This window comes from Dipteris shenzhenensis, chromosome 6, assembly GCF_047967505.1.
Source record: "Dipteris shenzhenensis isolate YYH24624 ecotype China chromosome 6, Dip_SZ_1.0, whole genome shotgun sequence".
Lineage (NCBI taxonomy): Eukaryota > Viridiplantae > Streptophyta > Polypodiopsida > Gleicheniales > Dipteridaceae > Dipteris > Dipteris shenzhenensis.
In genome coordinates, this window is record NC_141601.1 from 23391346 (window position 1) to 23411287 (window position 19942).

At 41.4% G+C, this 19942-nt stretch overlaps 1 protein-coding gene across 1 annotated transcript; it reads left to right on the forward strand.

Moving 5' to 3' along the window:
- Positions 1–10290: 10290 nt before the first annotated feature.
- Positions 10291–13611, forward strand: LOC147900949 (uncharacterized). The gene is made up of 2 exons (XM_087376274.1): positions 10291–10489; positions 12791–13611. Exon 2 carries the CDS (start codon positions 12791–12793, stop codon positions 13586–13588), a length of 798 nt encoding a protein of 265 aa, XP_087232400.1. The 5' UTR covers positions 10291–10489; the 3' UTR covers positions 13589–13611.
- The last annotated feature ends 6331 nt before the right edge of the window (positions 13612–19942 follow it).

Sequence of the window (19942 nt, forward strand, 5' to 3'; positions counted from 1 at the left end):
CACTTAAAGGACAGTGTGCCTTTAAGAGAGAAGAACCAGTGAGCATACTATCCAATGCCCATCAATACACGACAATACTCAAACCGCTAACTAGGTAGACTCTTTGTCAGCATATCTGCAAGGTTATCATCTGTATGAACCTTGACAAGCTCTATGCGCTTGTCCTCAAGTACCTCCCTGATGAAATGGTACCTGACCTCAATGTGTTTGGTCTTTGCATGAAAGACCGAATTCCGTGCTAGCTGAATAGCACTCATGGAATCACTATGCAATGTCGGTACACCTGTATGAATCCCCAAATCTCCCACTAGCCGATCAAGCCATATAGCCTCCTTGCAACCCTCCGTGGCTGCAATATGCTCAGCCTCTGTGGTAGACAAAGCAACGCACTTCTATGCGCGAGACATCCACGACACTGCACCACCTGCAAAGGTGAACACATAACCAGAAGTGGATCTCCTACTATCCACAAGCCCTGCATAGTCTGAATCTATGTACCCAAGTACACGCATGTCTCCTCTACCAAAGTAGATGCACATCTCCTTGGTACCCTTCATGTACCTCATGATGCACTTAACTGCCTCCCAATGCCTCTTTCTTGGATTAGCCATATACCGGCTAACAACTCCCACTGCAAATGCAATGTCTGGTCTAGTAGCTATCATAGCATACATAAGACTCCCAACTGCTGATGCATAAGGAACCTTGGCCATCATGGCCCTCTCCTCATCTGATTTGGGACTATCTGTATGGCTTAGTTTCACATATGGAGGCAATGGAGTACTCACTGCCTTCCCCCCCTCCATATTGAAATGCTGTAATACTTTTGTAACATACTCTTTTTGTGAAAGCCAAAGGAGTTTCCTACTCTGATCATGCGTGATGCGCATACCAAGAATATGACCTACAAGTCCCAAATCCTTCATATCAAAGGCCTCATGCAACTTGGCCTTTAATGCATCTAGCTCATAAGTATTCTTGCTAGCCAATAGCATATCATCCACATATAGTGCCAAGATTATCAGGCTATTATCCTTAGCCCTTTTAGTGTAGAGGTAGTGATCAATTTCACTCCTTCTAAAACCATGAGACCGAATGAAAGCATCAAACTTCTGATACCATTCTCTAGGCGCTTGCTTAAGACCATAGAGACTCTTCTTCAGCTTGCAAACTAAATGCTCTTTGCCCTTTTCTTCAAAACCTTCCGGTTGCACCATGTAAATTTCCTCATGCAAATCCCCATGCAAGAAAGCTGTCTTGACATCCATCTGCATAAGCTCCATATCCTCTACTGCCACTAGTCTAAGCATGCATCTAAGTGTGGTCATCTTCACAACCGGAGAGAATATCTCATCAAAGTACACACCCTTCTCTTGCTTGAACCCTTTAGCAACCAAACAGGCCTTGTATCTAGGCACATCATCAGTTGTGACCTTCATTTTGTAGACCCATTTACATGGCAATGCTTTCTTTCCATGTGGCAAAGAAACCAAGTCCCAAGTCTTATTCTTCATAAGTGAACTCATCTCTGATTGCATAGCATACTCGCACTTGCGTTGATCCTCGTGCATCATAGCCTCTTTGTAGCAAGAAGGCTCCCCGCAATAAGTAAGCATCACATAGTCTACCCCTGGAATAAACTTATCAGGCGGTCTAGACACTCTAGAAGATCTTCTCAAGGACATTTTAGCTTGCTGTCCCACCTGCATATCAGCCACATTTGGCTCATCATTTCCTCCAATAGATGATCCATCATCTAGCCTTGATTGTATACCTGTGGGAGTACTTGGTGGTACCATTTCTTGCACATTTGGTGCATGGACAGCTTGCTGTCTATCAACATATGCAGGTGGATTCACATCCTGGAAAGTGACTCTCCTCATTTCCACATCCCTCATGGCTGCCTTATGCATCTTCTTCTCATTAAAGACCACATCATGGCTGCGTATGATCTTCTTTGCTTCTGGATCCCAGAGACGATAGCCTATCTCTCCACTTTCACCATAACCCAGAGAGATGCATTTCCTAGACTTAGGATCTGGCTTCTTTCGAAGCTCTTTTGGCACATGTGCATATGCCTCACACCCAAATATACGCAAATGAGAGTAAGAGGGCTTCTTGCCACTCCATGCCACTTCAGGAATACCACCATTCAAACTCTTACTAGGTGATCTATTGATCACATGCAGTGCAGTCTTCATTGCCTCAGCCCAAAAACCACCAGAAAGACTTGCATTGGAAAGCATGCATTGCAACCTTTCTTGAATGGTACGGTTCATCTTTTTTGCAACTGGATTTTGCTCTGGAGTACAAGGCGATGTGAGCTCCCTCTTAATCCCACGTATATCACAGAAATGCTGAAAGTCATGAGACAGATACTCTCCACCATTTTCAGTCCGTAGGCATTTAAGCGTTCTACCTGACTGATTCTCAACCAAGGCCAACCATTTCTGAAATACCTGGAACACATCACTCTTCCGAGCTATAGCATAAGCCCACACTTTCCTAGTTGCATCATCAATGAATGTCACATAGTATTCATCCCCGCCTAATGACCGTGTAGGCATGGGACCACATACGTCTGAATGCACCAAATCAAGCATTTCAAACTCTTTCTTTCCCCTTCTTTTATGGGCTGATTTAGTCTGCTTCCCATAGAGACAATGCTCACAAAATTCAAAATCAGAGAAACTCAAATGTGCTACATAACCCAAACGGCATAAGAGTTTCATTCCATTCTGGCTCATGTGCCCCAACCTGCAATGCCACAAAGAAGTGCTTGGCTGCTCGCTTATTGCAACAACATGATCAAATACCCCTGATACATGTAAGGGATACAAAGTCCCACACTTGGCACCCTTGGCCAAAAGCATAGAGCCCTTCTGAATTTTCCAACTCTGAAAGCCAAAAGTGGTGTGAAAACCAGCATCATCGGGCTGACCCAGTGAAATAAGACTCTTGGTTAGCTTAGGCACATGTCTCACATGTTTCGAAACAAATGCAGACCCATTTGCAAAAGAAAACTTTATGTCACCTGCTCCCACTATGTCACATGCATAGCCATTTCCAAGATGCACACAACTTGTCTTTCCACTGTCATAAGTGGAGAACCATTCCCTATGGGGAGTAACATGGAATGAAGCACCAGAATCCAAAATCCAATCCTGGGAATATGCATCATCTGAAGTGGTAAGCAACTCTACAGATAAACTAGACATGAAGAGAACATCATTGTCACTATCATGTGTGACTGCATTGATCTCCTCGATCTTCACTTTTCCTTTGTCCTCCCTTGGACTCTCTTCCTTTTGATTTGCACGCCAATTTGCATTCTTTTTCTTATCCTTTTGCTCTCTTTTTAGCTTGTAGCAATCCTTTTTCATATGGCCCTTCTTGCCATAGTGATAACACTCAATGTTTCGTGCCCTCGATTTGCTACGTGACTTCCCTCTTTCTTGGGACTTCCCCCTAAACTATGATCAGCCCCTTTGCACATTTAGGGCTGCATCCTGCTTGTTGCCATCCATAGACTTCCGTCTAATCTCCTCGGCCAACAAGCTACCCACAACATCATCAAATTTCAGTACTCCACCAGGTGCAGAGTTACTGACAGCTGTACGGAAGGTATCCCATGAGGATGGCAATGAACATAAGAGAAATATTGCCTTAGTCTCCACATCAAAATTCATCTTCTGAGCCTGAAGCTGGCTGAAAATAATATTGAATTCATTCAAGTGAGAAGCAATGGAGACCCCTTCCTTCATCTGCAGCTCAAACAACCTCTTCATGAGGTAAACTTTATTAGAGGCAGTTTCCTTCTCATAAGTGGCACACAGTTTCTTCCACAAATCTTCCGTCATCTGCTCATTTACTACTGTGAAATAAACTGACTCTACAAGATGAAGTCTAATAGTAGACTTTGCTAATGCATCCAACTCATTCCAATCATCCTCAGACATATTTGCAGGCTTAGCTTCAATCCCTGCCAAGGGTTTAATTTGCTTCTTTTGAATAAGCACATCCCTTATTTGTTCTTTCCACAAAGAAAAGTTTGTCCCATCAAACTTTTTAATGCTGAAAACTCCTTTTCATACATGGAAGAGGATGCCATGATGCAAATGAAACAAAATCCCAAATGCTAGTGCCTGCAAGAGAGAATCACACCAAATACCAGGTGCACCCAAATGTGTATGCCACAATAGAGTGAAATATCACCAAAACTCAAAGCTCAAAGCATCAAAAGATGCATCTGACTCATGTGCATATACTATGCATCCATATGAGCAAATCTGGCCCAAAAGAAAATGCCAACTGTAATGGCAATCCAAAATGCCAATAAGTGCCAAATGACTCAAGCATAAACACCGTTCACTGGCATATGCATTAATAATATCTCATCCAAGAGAGCATAGCACTATCAGTGCATCACTTGCAATGTGTCAAAGCTGTCCCTCAGCATAAAATAGCATCCATGTGCAAAGCGTCCATAAAAAATAGCATCCCACAAGGTAATTTCGGCCTATCAGCGCATCTAATAAGGACCGCAATGCATCCAAATGGCCTATAAATCATCCATTGCAACCCAATGCATACCACGAATGAGCGCACACTGCTCAAACTACAACCAGAGTGATCTGCATAAGGTATGCTCAAGAAATCATAGTCCCACAGTAATGAGCGCTACTGAAAATAGAACCTGAGATGCCTCAAAACATGGGCGCCATTGCATAATCGGACTCAGCAAGAAAATCTGCAAATATCTCTCTTCTGCTAGAACCTTCTGCTAGAACTCCAAAATCCCAACCGATGAGTGAGAAATGGGAGTCAACACTTATCCACTGCCATGTGGCATAAATCTAAGGTTTCAAAACCTTAGAATGAAAAATGCATAACAGAGAGACGAAATCGAATACACAAGATCTATAACTCTGAAAATCCTCCACTGAATTGCGCAAGAACTGACAAGTAGGGGTCTTTGGGTGTCCGGAACGCAATGGGACAAACGGTTTTGGAAACTGTGGTCTCAATCACTGGGTCCAACACACGGACTGAAAAACGTTTTTGGAAACAGAGCTGTTTGTAAACTCCACCGGAGTGCGAATGATGAGCAACATAGAAGTTTTAGGACCTCCTGAGTCCACTGGAACTGACAGATCTGCAAATGGTTGCTCCAAACTTGAGTTCCAACACCCGGGCAAAAAACGCAAAAACTGACACAGTGAGTTATAAATCCAATGAAATGATCCCAGATTCAAGAATGAAGGTGTTTACAAGCTCCTGAAGTAAAGTGGACACCAAAAGCAAGCAATAGTTGCCGCTACAAGTCAATATGGAGTCTCTGTCATCGAACGGAACAAGGAAAAGCTCAAAAAATGACTTTTTCTTTGAAAACACTTAACAAGCTCTCAAAACCACTTCGCAAAACCAAAGTGACTTTTCCAAAGGTTCCTCCAAGGTCTCTACATACTCGGATGCAAGTAAAGTCACCCACAAAGCTTCCCACAGAGCTTCTCCTTCCTCCCACAGAGCTGCTGAGCTTCAAGCATTCACGCACGCTCGCTAGATCACCCGGGCTCTGATACGAGTTGAGAGTGCTCTCAACGGAAGCAAGAATGGAAGAAGGAGAGAGAGAGAGAGAGAGAGACAGAGAGAGACAGAGAGCCACAAGTTTTGGTGGGTGCAAAACCACCCTAATCTTCTTTTTCATTCATTTATATATGTGTTTGAGTATTGTACATAACTGGGGTAAAGGCAAAGTGACCTTTAACCCCCACATGTAATTGATCAAAGAGCTCATCAATGCAAGGCATCTGATACTCATTTTTAATTGTGATTTTATTTAAGGCTCTGTAACCTATGCATAAACTCATAGTGCCATCTTTTTCTTTACCAGTGAAATTGGTGATGAGAATGGTGACTTACTAGTTTGAATGTGGCCCTTCCTAAGGTATTCAACTAATTGTCTTTCAACCTCACGTTCTTTGGTTTGACTAAGTCTAAAGGGTCGTTTACAAATAGGGGTAGATCCAAGAATTAGCTCTATTTTATGATCTACATCTCGCTCGATAGGTAAACCATTAGGCAAATCACAGAGAAAAATATCTTTAAATTCAACCATTAAATCATTAAAAAAAGATTCATACTTTTTAATCACATCAAGAAAGATTTTATTCTTTTTAGACGTAGTAAAAATAAAATCACCAATAAACGTAAGTTCACAGAGGTATACCTCACATTGTTGTTATTGTAGAAGTCATTCTAATTCCATCAAAGAAATAAGGGGAGAGGGTACATCATGTTCTCCTTGAATCTAGAAGAATCTACCATCTTTTGCAACCACAATGGAGTTATTTAAATAACCGTGCTATAAGCTATGCCCAAGACTATACAACCATTCTCGTCCATCTATTCAATCGAGATGCATAATTTAGAAATACAAGGCATCTTGATATCCTTGGATATCCACCTCTACACCATGAATCATGGTGTCCCAAACCTTTTTATCACTACCCTTTGCTAGAGAGACCACATATTTATGGGTACTTGGACTCTCTAGCAACTTCAATTTCTTCCCTAACAAGTAGTTTAAGAAATTATGTGTTGCGCTATCATCGACCATCACTCTTACTCTTTGCCCCTTAATTTTTCCATGCATCCTCATTAAGTCTCATGAGGACCAAAGGTGGGCTACCATGATAGGCAACACATGTGCATGTTGTCCTCATGGTAGACTTCTACTTCAGTGTACTTTTTAGTACGATTAAGCGACAACACATGCACCGCATGTACTTGTTATTGTGGAGGTTTATTTGGGGCTTTAGCTCCTGCTTGTTTATTTTAGGGCAGTTCCAAGCAGCATGGTCTTTTTGCCCAAACATTTGAAGCAAAGACTCTCCTGCTTGGTCCTTTCATAATCCTCTTTCTTCAAGAGTGGATATTTTTGTGTAGGTGGTGCCTGAGAAGCCTCCTTGAATTTCCCCTTCCTTTTAAGATTAGGAAATTTGTTGAACTTAGGAGCAAAACTATTTGTTCTGAAGTTCCAGCTTTGGATTTCCCCATTGTGTCGTCATATTTGGGCATATTCAATTGCTTCTTCAAAGGTATTGGTGGGAGAATTTCTTCTCACCTCAACCTTGTAGGTGTCTTTCAGACCTCCCACAAAACCCCTTATCTTTTGGAATTTGGCAATTCCTTTCAACTTAAAGATTGCCTCCCTATAGTTTGCTATGTACTAGACTAAAGTTTCTTACCCATGCTACAATCTCCCAAGGCTCCCATGCTTTTTCTAGCTCATTTTCAGGTAAAAACTCTTTAAAGAAGGCTTATTCAAATTCAGCCCAATACCTAGGGTTCCTATCATTTTCCCTAAGGCTCATCCACCATTTTTAGGCCTTATTTCCAAGGGAAAGACTCACTCCACAACTTGATTTTCAGAAGGGGTACTCCTAAGTTGACGAAAGTCTTGCCATTTTTACAAGAACGTATTTATCACATCCTTGTTGCGTTCTTTCTCTTCCCCATTGAAAATTGGTAGTTTCAAGTCCTTAAGAATGTTAGGGATTTCTTTAAGTCGGGAGATAGACCTCTCAACTTAACTAGGAGGAGTCGGTGATTATGCCATAGGAGGTACTTGATTGAGAATCAGATAACCTAGATATGGCTTCACAGCTAGGGCTTTTAATGTACCATTAATTGTCCCTAACGGCTTTTCTATATTTTATGTTCGAGTTCCTAGTTTAATGAATTCCAAATACGGAATTCCATAATCAACATCCTCCATTTCCATACTATCCTCTTGAATTTCGTTATGTGCTTCCTCATGTGTTTCCTCTTGAACTATCACTTTTCCTTTTCTAGCCCTTTCCTCCTTTTCCTTGATCGTCTTCTCTTTTTCTGGACTCGTCATTTTAAAAATGAGAATTTTAGAGAAAATATAAAGCAAAAAGCTTTATCGAGAGAAAAATATGATGGCCAATTCCTTGGTATTTGCTTGAGGACTTGGAATCCAAATTTGAAGTTGTCTTACTCTTTACTTTGTGATCTTGGCTTTTAATCCGGCTCTCTTCATTCACAGGTGTAATCTCCAAAGACGATCCTTTTGGTTTCCAAAAACTTGCATTTGATCCCTCTTTTCAAGTCTCCTCGATTCTGATCTTCGATCTTCTTCTTTGAATCTGGTGAGGCTAAAGATTATGAAGGGTGTGAACTTCAACCCTTGAAGAGAGAAATGAACAAAAAGCTTTAAGACCTTTCAAAAGAGAGGGGGGTGAAAACTTTGAGATGAGTAGAAAGGTCTTGTTGATGTGGCTTTTTTTCTAAGGTTCTTGAACTTTATGGGGATGTGGTAGCTTTGTTGTTCTGTAGAACTCAACCCAGGAAATCAATTTTTGACTCTGGCTTCTTCCAAGAAATCGTAGCAACAACATATTGGTTTTTAAGGAGCTACAATGTGCTGGGATTCATTAATTCGTGAGCTGCAAGCTTTGCATAAGTTGCCCAACACGGCTGCTCATCTGTTGATGTTCATGTCTAATGCATCTAACGCTTCTCAAAGCGTATTGAAGATGTACACAAGGAATGGCCTTATCGTAAATTTCTTTCTTTTCTCCTACGTATTCATGTTAGGCGCCATGGCTGTAAACTTTATCTTAACGGGGGAAGTCTGTTGGTTCCTTGTAAATTGTGCTTTGTTCTTCTCCCATTTGTTTGAATCGTTTGAGGTCTATAACACCAATACTACCATCTATTTATGGTCATTAAAGTGTTGCTTCATCAATCGAAGCTGCTGAGTGCTTCCTTGCTGTGGGGGTTAAACCTTAACCCTGGTTATGCATAATACTCAAACACACACACACACATATATGGATGACATAGAAGATTAGGGTGTTCAGCACCCACCAAAACTTATGTGGCTCTCTTCCGTCTCTCTCTCTTTCTCTCTCTCTCTCTCTCTCTCTTTCTCACCCTCTTTTGTTCCACTTCCGTTGAGAGCACTCTCAACTGGTATCAGAGCCAATAGATGGCCTTTCATTTACAATAGCCTTTCGATCGGGCCCCAACATTCCAAGTTTTCTCATGTTTGGCATTGAGCTTTGCTGTCTTTTTATTGAACCAAAGATTCAGAAATGCGTATGGAACAATCTCGTGACAATCTGGAAGGCCTCAAAGGTCGTGACTCATTTGTAAATGGCCATGTCATTGTAAGTGCAAGTCTTGGTCTAAATCGCTTCTTGCAAAGTTATGCTATCATATAAAGGTAGAACAACATCGTTTTCTGAAAAGAATCGCTCTACATTAGACAGGAAACATGATATGATACCGGTGTTACATCAACAAGAACGGAGGGCTTGTTTCACATTAACCACACCCAGCCACAATCGTTCGAGAAAAACCTCTTTTGCTTTGAGAGAGAGAGCTCTCCTTTCTTGGAGCTCTCTCAAGAACTCTGCCCCTAGCCCCCAGTGCTTGACATGTGGCCTTTCCACTTGGTGCCATGGGGGACACATAGGGGACCCCTTCTTTTAATCCCTATCTTGGGCTATCCTTTGCACGTTCTCTAGGCCTAGGGGTGACCCTAGACTCCAACCTTCTAGGCCCATGATTTGCCAAGCACTATCAAGCCTTCTAGTTTCCCACCTTGCCATAACCAAACCATAGGCTCCCGCGATCATAGTTGACGCAACAATCTCGCCCAAATGCTCTGTTGCAACTCTAGCTCTTTTTGGTTTGTCTTATCCAGTGGATTTTATGGGTGGGCAATGAGTGTGTAAACCATGGGTGGGCAATGAGTGTGTAAACCCTTGAAGACATGGCGCCGACACTCCATCTTGGTGGTCTAATAAGGGTGGGTTCAAACTACCCGCCCGCCAATGAAGTAGGAAATAGAATTGGAGGATGGTTACTAGGTGTGGTGATTCACACCACACAAGTTGGCGGTCATCGGGTTGCTAATGCATGTCACCAACGTGTGTGATTGGTCTAAGCGGTTGGAGGAGCCAATCATGTAGTGGTTGGAGGAGATAGCCGGCATTCATAGGGTGGACACAAATCTTTTGCAGCAGTGTTCAGGCGTATCCCTCCTATTGGGCCAAACCACTTTTGGAGGATTCGGGCCTGAGGCTGTTTTGGAGGATGACAACCGGGTGGTGTGAACTGAGCCTACGAACGTGACACCGTGTGTTGGTCAAGGTAACACGTGCTCGAAAAGCACTTCCGCGTATTGGTCAAGGTAACACTTGCGCGAAAAGCACTCGTACGTGCTGGCTATATAATACCAAGACACTGCAACAAAAGTAGCTTCGAAGCTCCCATCGAGCTGATCTCATCTGTGAGTACCTCCGTATCCTTTTCCTCCCTCGTCAATAATTTACTCTACTTAGAAAACCAACGTAACTCTATTGTCATAATAGTTTCCTCCGAAGGTTTGACGAGGATTGTCCCCTCTTCGACTTATATATCTGGAGAATTTGGAGTAAATCCTATCTTTGAGGTTGATCCATTTTAACCCTCTGACTTATGTGTATCTCTTTGTTACTAAGTAATCGCAGTCCAGGGTGGACTGTAAGAACAATCAATTTTAAGACAATCTGCTGTAGGTTGACAGGATAGACAGCAGCTGGGCAATGATTGCTGTGGCTGTCCTGTAGGAGGGTTGCCTGTCAGGGGCTGCTATAGGGTGCGATTGCTTGCTGAAAGCCTGAATGATATGCATCGCAGTTGCTGTGAATTGATGGGCACTGGTAGAGGCTGGAGAATTCGAACCAAAGGGGTGTTGATTGCGCATCTGACAGGAACATACTGCTGATCACAGCTGCTCCCTGCTCAGATGAGTGCTTTTGGATGGGGGCATACGAGGCTGAAGGTTTTTGAAAAGCCAGGAAGCTTGCTTTTATTAAAGCAATATTCTGCAATCGTATATTAAGCAATCTTTCCCTTTCCCTTTAAGAGAGCATTGACAGGTAGAAGATTTATGGGTATGAAAAGATCGAGACATCAATTGGAGCTTAGAATTGACTTTGTCTTAAGCTTGAACACTTCATTTGTCACATGTACATGAAAATGATGCTTTGCCTTGCACTCTTTCTCCGAGTGTCTTGGTTTCTTGCAAGTGCAAAGCATTTTTCCTCTTTGCTTTGCATACTCCTCAGGTGGTAGCCACTACTTTGAGTGACCTCCACTTGAAGAAGAGGTTGCTAATATCTTTTCTGAGTTCTTGGAAGAGATTGATGAATAGGACTTAGAGATGTAGAGCCCACCTTCCTCTCTACCCTTTCTGCCATTAAATAAGCTTCATCCAAAGTCTTTGGACAGAATAAATCCAGTTCTTGGTAAATGTGAGGAAGGAGATTCCCCATATACTTGATGGTGAGGCTCTCCTCAGAGTCTTGCACCCTTGTTTTCAAAATAAATAGGTGAAAGCTCTCATGCACTGATCGTCTGAAAAACCGCATTGGTGTAGTAGACTTTCTTTATACCCCCAAGGTACAAACTTCTTGTTCATAGCTTCAACCATTGCCTCCCATGTGCTGATAGGAGGATGAAGACCTCTTTGAATCTTGCTTTGAACATGGTTTCCACCATTGGGTGGCTCCCTTGTGAGCTTAATGGAAGCATTGCACACTCTTGTTTGCCTCGGAAAAAGGTTGAGACTTAGTAAAGAGAGAGCTTCTTCACCCATTGATCCAACTTCTTAGGCCCAAGGCTGTGTCAATATTGAAGCACTTGGCCCTTGAGAAATTGAGAGGATCCTCCTTGTAGTGAAGAATTTGTACCAGATGTTCCTAACTTTCAAGACTTTATGTACAAAGACTCTTGTGCTTTTGGAGAAGGAATCTATCCTCGTGAGCTTGCGGCCATGCAAGCACGTCTGAGGACTCAAGATGCATTAAACATGCGCTTGCAGCAAGAGGCCCATAATGCATGGCAGGCACTACAAGGTGCTGATGTAGAGGTGAAGGTGTGTATATGCCGACACATCATTCCTCACATCTGTTCAAAACTTCGCAGCATGCATGGGAGATTCTTGAGACCATGTATTAGGCCAAAAATGAGGCAAGAGTTGTTTTTCTCAAGAAGGATCTTGTTTGAAATTCACGAAGGTGACAACATGGCTGATCATCTTACAAAGATTGAGGAGCATTGGACAGTGGGGGAGAGGAAGCAAGAGAGTAAAAGACTGATGGAGCTTGCAAGGAGGAGCGGTAGGAGCAATGCTAGGAATGAAATTGTAATCAGACGAGGAACTTGTGAACTGAGAGAGAAGAGCCTAAACTAGGAGTAGAAACCCAGAAAAAGCTAGAAAGTTGAAAAGCAAGATGTTGTACAGGAGATCGAAGCAAAGAAAATGAGTATAGAAACACAGAAACAAAGACTTAGTCTAGACCTTTGTAGTGCAAACGTAGGTGACGTCTAGTGCCACAGGCAGACCAAAAACTGTTATAGGCCGGTTAGATAGACAAATTTCCCAAAGGCTTGGTCCAGAAATGGCACCAATAAACTTCAAACAGTTTTCCTTATTGCTTGCAGCCCAAGCATACCCCTGCACCTTTCAAACTTCCGCGTCTGAAGGTCATATAACGTGTCAGGATGTTTGGTTGCACATCTGCTATGCAACCAAACATCCTGACAGGCTTCATCATAGGTTTGGACCTCAGATAGACATTGTTGGCTTCTCTTCTTCTACTCTATTGCTTTTCAGTATCAAGGTTTTATTGTCAAAGGTGTGGTTGTCCCAGCATATCATGGTTTATGTCAGTTTAGGATTCTGAATTTGGACCTCCTTTTACTGCAGATGGATTTAAAATCTAAAGGAGAGAGCGTGAGGGCAACCATTGCAATTTCTGACAGAGACGATGGGTCACATCAGGCTGCAAGTGAACAGAAGGAAAAAGAAGCTTTGCTAAAAGACAAGGCAATTGTGCTTAAAACTGAAATCAGCAGAACTGATTTGCATGATAATGGACAATTAACTAGCTCCTCACGTTTGTTAAGGAAGGGCATTGCTGTTAGTGGAAGAGGTACTTCCCACAGGCTATGGTGGCCTAAGGTCTGTGCTGCTTCACAACCCTCTTCTGATAATGTAAATGTTGGAGCAGAAAGAGCTGGACATGTGAATTGGGAGCCTTCTCTCTCAATTTCTGAGAAATACAGGCACCCTTGTCCACAAAAGGTTTGGAGGGGTCCTATGGCCCCACTGAAGCAGAGGAAGTGTGTTTCTGCAGAGCTGTCAAGTTTTCATAGTCTGGATAAGGGCTTTGTTTCGAACAGAGAACATCAGTTCACAAAAAAGAGACACCATACATCAAGAAGTGGCAGTGAGTTCAATTCTGAATCCTGTAAGGAGAGTCACATTCCCAGTACACCATTCACTCACGCTGAGGTCAAGAAGTCAATGGGTGATTTTAACAGATTTACAGGTGCGAATAATATGATGGAGGAGCATGATATCAGGGAATCCAAGTTGCTCAAGCAGAATAGCAGTGGGAACACATTTTCATCTGAGACACATTTTTATTCACCTTGGAGGAGAAGATCTAGAATAGAGGGTTTTAGTCCTGGAAAACATAGGCAAGCGTTTCCAGACATGTAATAGAATAAGTGTATTTAAGTACTGACTTGCCATGGATAGCTGAAAGGATATTTAATTCTCAATCTGGTAATTTTTAAAGGCTTTCTGTATAGAGAATAGGGGCAAGCAAAGGATCTAACACATGGAAAATGCTTAGCAATACCTTAAACTGAAGGAGGGCCTAACGTCACAGAAGCCTAATGATATGAATTAGCAGAATAAAGTATTAGCATGGCTGACCAGCTGCATATGCTTTGCATAAATGCATGGTTGACATGCTTCCCACCTGGATTACAGAGTACTTTCAGGGACCCCATTGAACCTCACATTATTGTAATCTTAAACCGTTTTAAAAGCCCTGGACCTTGTGAAAACAAAGGTCTTATATAAAATATGCATGTTGAGCCAAATCTGCAGTATTTCACAACCAAACACTCTCCTATCAAAACTGCCTCATAAACTTTGCATTCACAATGCTGAAATACCTTATCAACGCGTTGCCAAGCAACTTGAGATGGCCTTCATGGCAATGAAGTGAGCCTTTTGGTGTAGCTATTGAAAGCATCTAATTATATCGCATTGAAATAGGGGCTTCAATCAACTGAGCTTTGGAAGCAGGCATTCCTCGCCAAAGTAAAGGAGAAAAGACCATACACATCATAGCTGTGTTGAGGCCCACAACAAGCATAAATGTAACGTGCTCTTTCTTGTTAACCTCTTTGTTCTCCTAACATATTGCTGTAGGCACTCGATGGCAGCTTAACTTCCCAAAACCAATTTCACTGGTCACAAAGGCTTGTCACACCCTTAAACACCCATTATGCAACTTGATGATCCTTGTAGTGACTAGGTAAGGATAGTAGTGGAGAACGGTAATAATATAGCAAAGGGATGAAGGAATAGGAAGAAATAATATAAAGCAGAGAAAGCAACGTAAGGAAGAAGCTGTAACTGCACATGTGATTAAGGCTAGGGAGTTTGGATATGAGAGGATGCATTAGATATAGATTGCAATGAATACAATAGAGAGGAGATATATATGGTCTTGGGGATGTTTGGACGACTTATAAGAAATGGATAAGAGGTAAGTGGTTTAAAGCCCTCCTACGAGGCCTAAATTCACTCATAGAACCTCTCTATTTTAAGGTGAGTTTTGGGGTAGCATGTCCCTATTTACTAGATTGGGAGTTACTTTTGTTTACCTCCCTACCTCTTTTTCCTCTTGGACTCTAATGGCTTCCACTCCCCACCCCATTTCATGGCGTCTCCTTTTCTATTATGACTTATCTTTTTCAACTAATATTGTATGATACCTCTCATGTTCCTCTTTTCTTGGAGTGCCATTCGGATAGACATACACTTTCATATTCTAGGAGAGACTATATTCATAGACTGGGAGATGGAGGAGCGATCAGTATATGCTTTCATCTTTTCTACACTAACCTTCCCTCCCTACTTGCTCTAGCTACTCTTGCCACGATGACAAGAGGGAGCAACCATGATGACTGAACATCAAGTTGCATCAAAAGTTTGAGTGCTGCAAAGGTTGTAACTTGTCTTTCCATTGATAACATGGGCTCTTCCCATTCACGATATGGAACATTGGTCCACTTTGGAGGACATGGGACAGATAAATCACTTGATCATCGCAAAAGACTCTACGTTAAGGAGTTCTTAATCAACAAGTTGTGTCAAGCGTCGGACAATTCTTTGTTCCCCGCCACGCTTCCTTGTTACGACCCTAAAAAACATTTGTGGACTTCATGGAAAACATTGACTTTGATCATTCCTTTTCGACTTTTACAATGTTAGCAATCCAAAAAGGAAATCCCTAGAATCATCTCTAGCTAACATGACGACCATCATACCACCACTCCACGTTTTTCAATTCTTTCCCTGGTTTTATTGAACATTCTTGCTCCAAGGTACATCTGTATCCTCCTCGAGGTAGTTCGTGCAAGCACATGGGGGGTTAAAGAAAAATTCACATGTGCATCTACAAACATTCTTTCGATGCATAGTGGCCGATTAAAATCACACGTGTCTTTGTTAAAATGTGTAGTAGCATGCTTGACTGTGTCCCTAATCTCATTCAGTGAACTTCCAGGATCTACATCTTTCCCCTCCAGCTTGTTATACATCTTTCATTGATCCCAAAGGTTGTAATGGTGCAACATACAAATCATGTGTTGGAGCACACTTCAAGAACTTAAATCCTTCGATTAAACCCAAGATGGTGACGTGGAAAGGAACTTGAAACTCGTGTTGAAAGATTAGCTGATTCATCAATCAGTTCGCTCACGCTCCCCAAACACAAAGCGACTAAAATCAATTATTGTTTTCTTGTTTGCAATTATTGGTTTTGGCACATATGTGTCCAATAAAATGTGGGCCATTGCATCTCCATCCCATGCTTCCTTCCTTCTCAATTTTATCAAGAATCAACTAAACATCTAATCAATATGATCATTATGTGGCCTATAAGAAGGAATCCTAACTTCACTTTTTGAAATATGACGTTCTCCTTTAGCACGCAAAAATATGCTAACCCAACTTTATTCTTATTCTCTATGATGTTTTGTGAAGTTGGATGTGACACACTTTTGTCAAGCTCTACCCTCTGTTGTTTCTCCAGACTTGATTCGATCAATTGAATTGGTGTCACAAGCTACGCAACATTGTCCTTACAATTTCTTGACACATTCTTGTGCCACAGATGTAGGGTGCAAAACTGTACACAGACGTGCAACCCGATCATGCTCCATGCTCCTCTTGCAGCGAACAGACAGTCTTTACCGACCATGCCTTTCCATCTAGCTATCCCTGTAAATGATATTCAAGCGGCTAAGACTTTTACGAAATGTAAGACGATTGATTGGGTTTTCCCAGGTTTAAAAGTTCGTGTCGAATTTGTCACATCAAGTTGCTTGCCAACTTGCATTTGTCGATATATATTTAGAAAATTGACCTCGCTTTTTGGAATAGAAAAACAATGCAGCTGTCAAATAAGACTTCACTGGCACGCCCTCACAACCGAATTTGATGCAATGATCATGCACGGATCAGTGAGAGGGTCCGGCTCGTAGTAGCTGATCGATGGAATCCTCCTTTAGTTGCCTCGCTCGCTGCTTGCCAACTCTTGAACTGGCCCTCAAGTTGAACTTAATATTGCATATGGTTGTCTAGAGGCTTGACGATCTGCTAACCATTCGCGATGCCTTCCTAGAGGCTTACAAATCCAGGGTGCAACAGAATGCCTTGGCGGGGAAGGGAGCGACAAGTGATGAAGAGAAGAAGCAAGGAAAGGGAAGAGTGGCGCCTAAGAGTCAAGGACTATAAGGTAATGACTCTGAAGTCGTGGGCTAAGCAAGATCCCCGAGGACAAAAGGCACACCCCTCTGAAATTTCGAAAAGAATCCGACACAGATTATCCTTTGCTTTTGGAAGAACTTTATGCCTTTTAATTCCTTCATTGGCTGGACACAGATATCCAGTGTTCCATCAATCCGGACGCTACAAACGGATTCAAAGCCTGCAAGTTTCATTGATGGGCTGGTGGAGGGAACTCGAGCTCAAAGCTCAACAAAGAGACGGGAGGAAGGGAACTTGCAATGGACTTACCCCGTTTGACTATGATTACGACTATTGACACTCAGGTAATATGCCAACACCTTATCCATTCGCGAGACTTATTCTCGGCGCTAATATTCTTGGCATTTATATTATTAGCACTTATATTCTCGGCGCACGGGGAAGGGCCCATTCACTCGGATTATAACTCTTTGGGGAAGGAAGCGCGCCGCCTCCCCGCTCACACTATGTGTGGTTATAATAATTATATATTATATATTATCATACAAATATTTTGAATTACTGGTCCATTCAAAATTGCTTCTTTTCGATCTGAATTCTTACAACATTCCTCTCTTTTGATGCATGTTTTCGATGCGAGGGAGCAAGGACATCCAAGCTAGATGCAAGATCGAAAGATATGGACACCTTTATTCATATGATTGTAGTCCATGTGACAATATTGCAATGAGGATCAGTTATGAGCTCTTGTGAGTTGCCTTATTTGTTCAGCTTCAACTCCCAAGATGGACAAACAATATGGCCTAGTCAATAAGAAATCACCACCCCTTACATTTGCAGGGAGGATTGGGTCATAACGGACCCTGCATCGTGTCATGTCCACATTTTTACTCATTCGCCTTTTTCCTTTAAAAAGTTGATAAAAAGTTAGGATTCAAGTTCAATTTCGAGTTACTAGTAATTTGCTCCACGACGGAAAGGCTGCCTTCTGCAACCTAGTTCCTTAATGCATCATATAAAACTAGAACTTCAAGGTTAATATCATTTCTTAGGTTAATTCATTGTGGGTCATCATGCAATCGGCCACATAATGCAAAATGATTCCCACGACGTCTTTAAAGAAAAAGGAACGGTGCAGAGAATCATCGTGGGAGGGATTTAGATGATGATGATGAGCATAAGTTTTTGGATGCCAATCCCAATTTTTGAAGTAGACATTTCAAAAATATTCAAGAAGTATGAGCAGCCCAATCTGGCGATACCAATTGTTTGCATGGTGATAGTCGACAATGTGGCACTAGAAGAGCAAAACAACATGCTAGAATAATAGTTCATTGAGCCGCATCTAAAACCAATATATGATGAAGTTACCCTCGTTCAAATCCTTAGGCACTCATTTGAAGTGACATAGAATGATCTTGTTTCGATCCATCCTATGAAGAGGTACTTCCTAGGCTCTTGATAGATTGATCTTGTTTTAATCCATCCTATGAATGATGATGGTGAGGTACTTCTTAGGCTCTTGGTAGCTCTTCTTGCGATGCTTCACTAGCTTCTTTCTTTCGAAAGCTTGCACTTCTTGATGCTTTTGCAACTTCGTAGTTTCTTTTTTGTAAGTATAATAAATAATCTAAGATGTTCTATGAAAACTATTTTCCCTAAAATAACAAAATTTCACGATAACATTATACGCACCTTTCTCCGGCTCTTAACATTGATTATGTAAAGCCTTCAAGTCTACGCATGTGGAGCATGTGTAAAGTTCATTTCATGCTTATTTTTAACTTTATATGTTGTTAGATGACTTCAATTTCTCATAAAAGCATACATATTTTTAACTTTGTTAAAGCTATACTAAATTTAGTAAATAAAATCACAGAATGTCAATGAAAATCTTGTCAAATATTTAGAAGCATGTAGACATATTCTTTTATACATGGGAAATGTTTGAGTAGATTAACCTTTGAATTTAACATTAAAAATAAACGTTTTGATCAATATATATAACTTTTTATCATGAGAAAAGAAGTAGCTAGTGTCACAAAGAGTTCTCTAAAGAAGCTATATTTCAAGCTATGTTTCATGCAATCTCTATATTAAGAGATTTATTTCTTCTTTTCTAACTTTGCATCAAATCTCATGCAAGAATCATCTTGTGTTGCTTCCCTACAATGAATTTCCTCTACATGGAGAGGTTTCTTCACAAGGAGATAGCGAATTCCCCCTACATGAAGGTAGTGAATTTTCCCTACATAGAGATAGTGAATTTTCTTGATCCTACTTGAAGGTAGCGAATTGCAAATTGCCAACATGCAATGTTTTTATTATGCTTTGCCCAAAACCCCAAACCTTCTTCCAATCCTAGGAACTTAAATACATAGCATGTTGGGCTATGGCACAATCAATTTCGTCCCATACATATCTCCTTAGCCTTAAAACTCATAATGCATTTTGTTTTCATATCTTTAAGCTATAAAATCCTTAGATAGTTTTAGATGCCACATGTCACATTTTTAAGACCGATCTTTGACGCACCTTTTCTTACCCTTCTTTGATACACTTCAATTCATTTTCTTCTAGGCCATGATGCACCAAGGCCTTTGGCATTAGATCTATACAGTCAGTGCCATCACCCTCACCAACATCTATGTGTGATCCCCACTTCTCATTCCCAATTTAGTCCTTAGCGCATCAAACATCGTAGTCTAAAAATGAATGGTAAATCCAGTATCTGTATTTGACACTATGCAGCTGGATAATCCATGTCGACTAAATATATTATTTAAAAAATTTGCCACTTGCGGGGCACTAATAGACTCCCTAGTTGGAATAAAGTGAGCCATCTTAGTAAGACAATCAACCATCACAAGGATAGAATCATATCCCCCTTGTGTCATAGGTAGATAAAAAATAAAGTCCATGGAAATGCTTTCCTATCTCCCTAATGGTACAAGGGATGCAAAAATCCACGTGACTTCACCCGCTCTGCCTTACTCGACACGAGAAACAATGTGTTAAATATTCATGAATATTCTTTTTCATATTTGGCCAAAAGAAATAGGA

What these genes read in the sequence shown, in the direction of transcription:
- LOC147900949 (XM_087376274.1), top strand. Translation starts at nt 12,791, where the DNA reads ATGGATTTAAAATCTAAAGGAGAGAGCGTGAGGGCAACCATTGCAATT.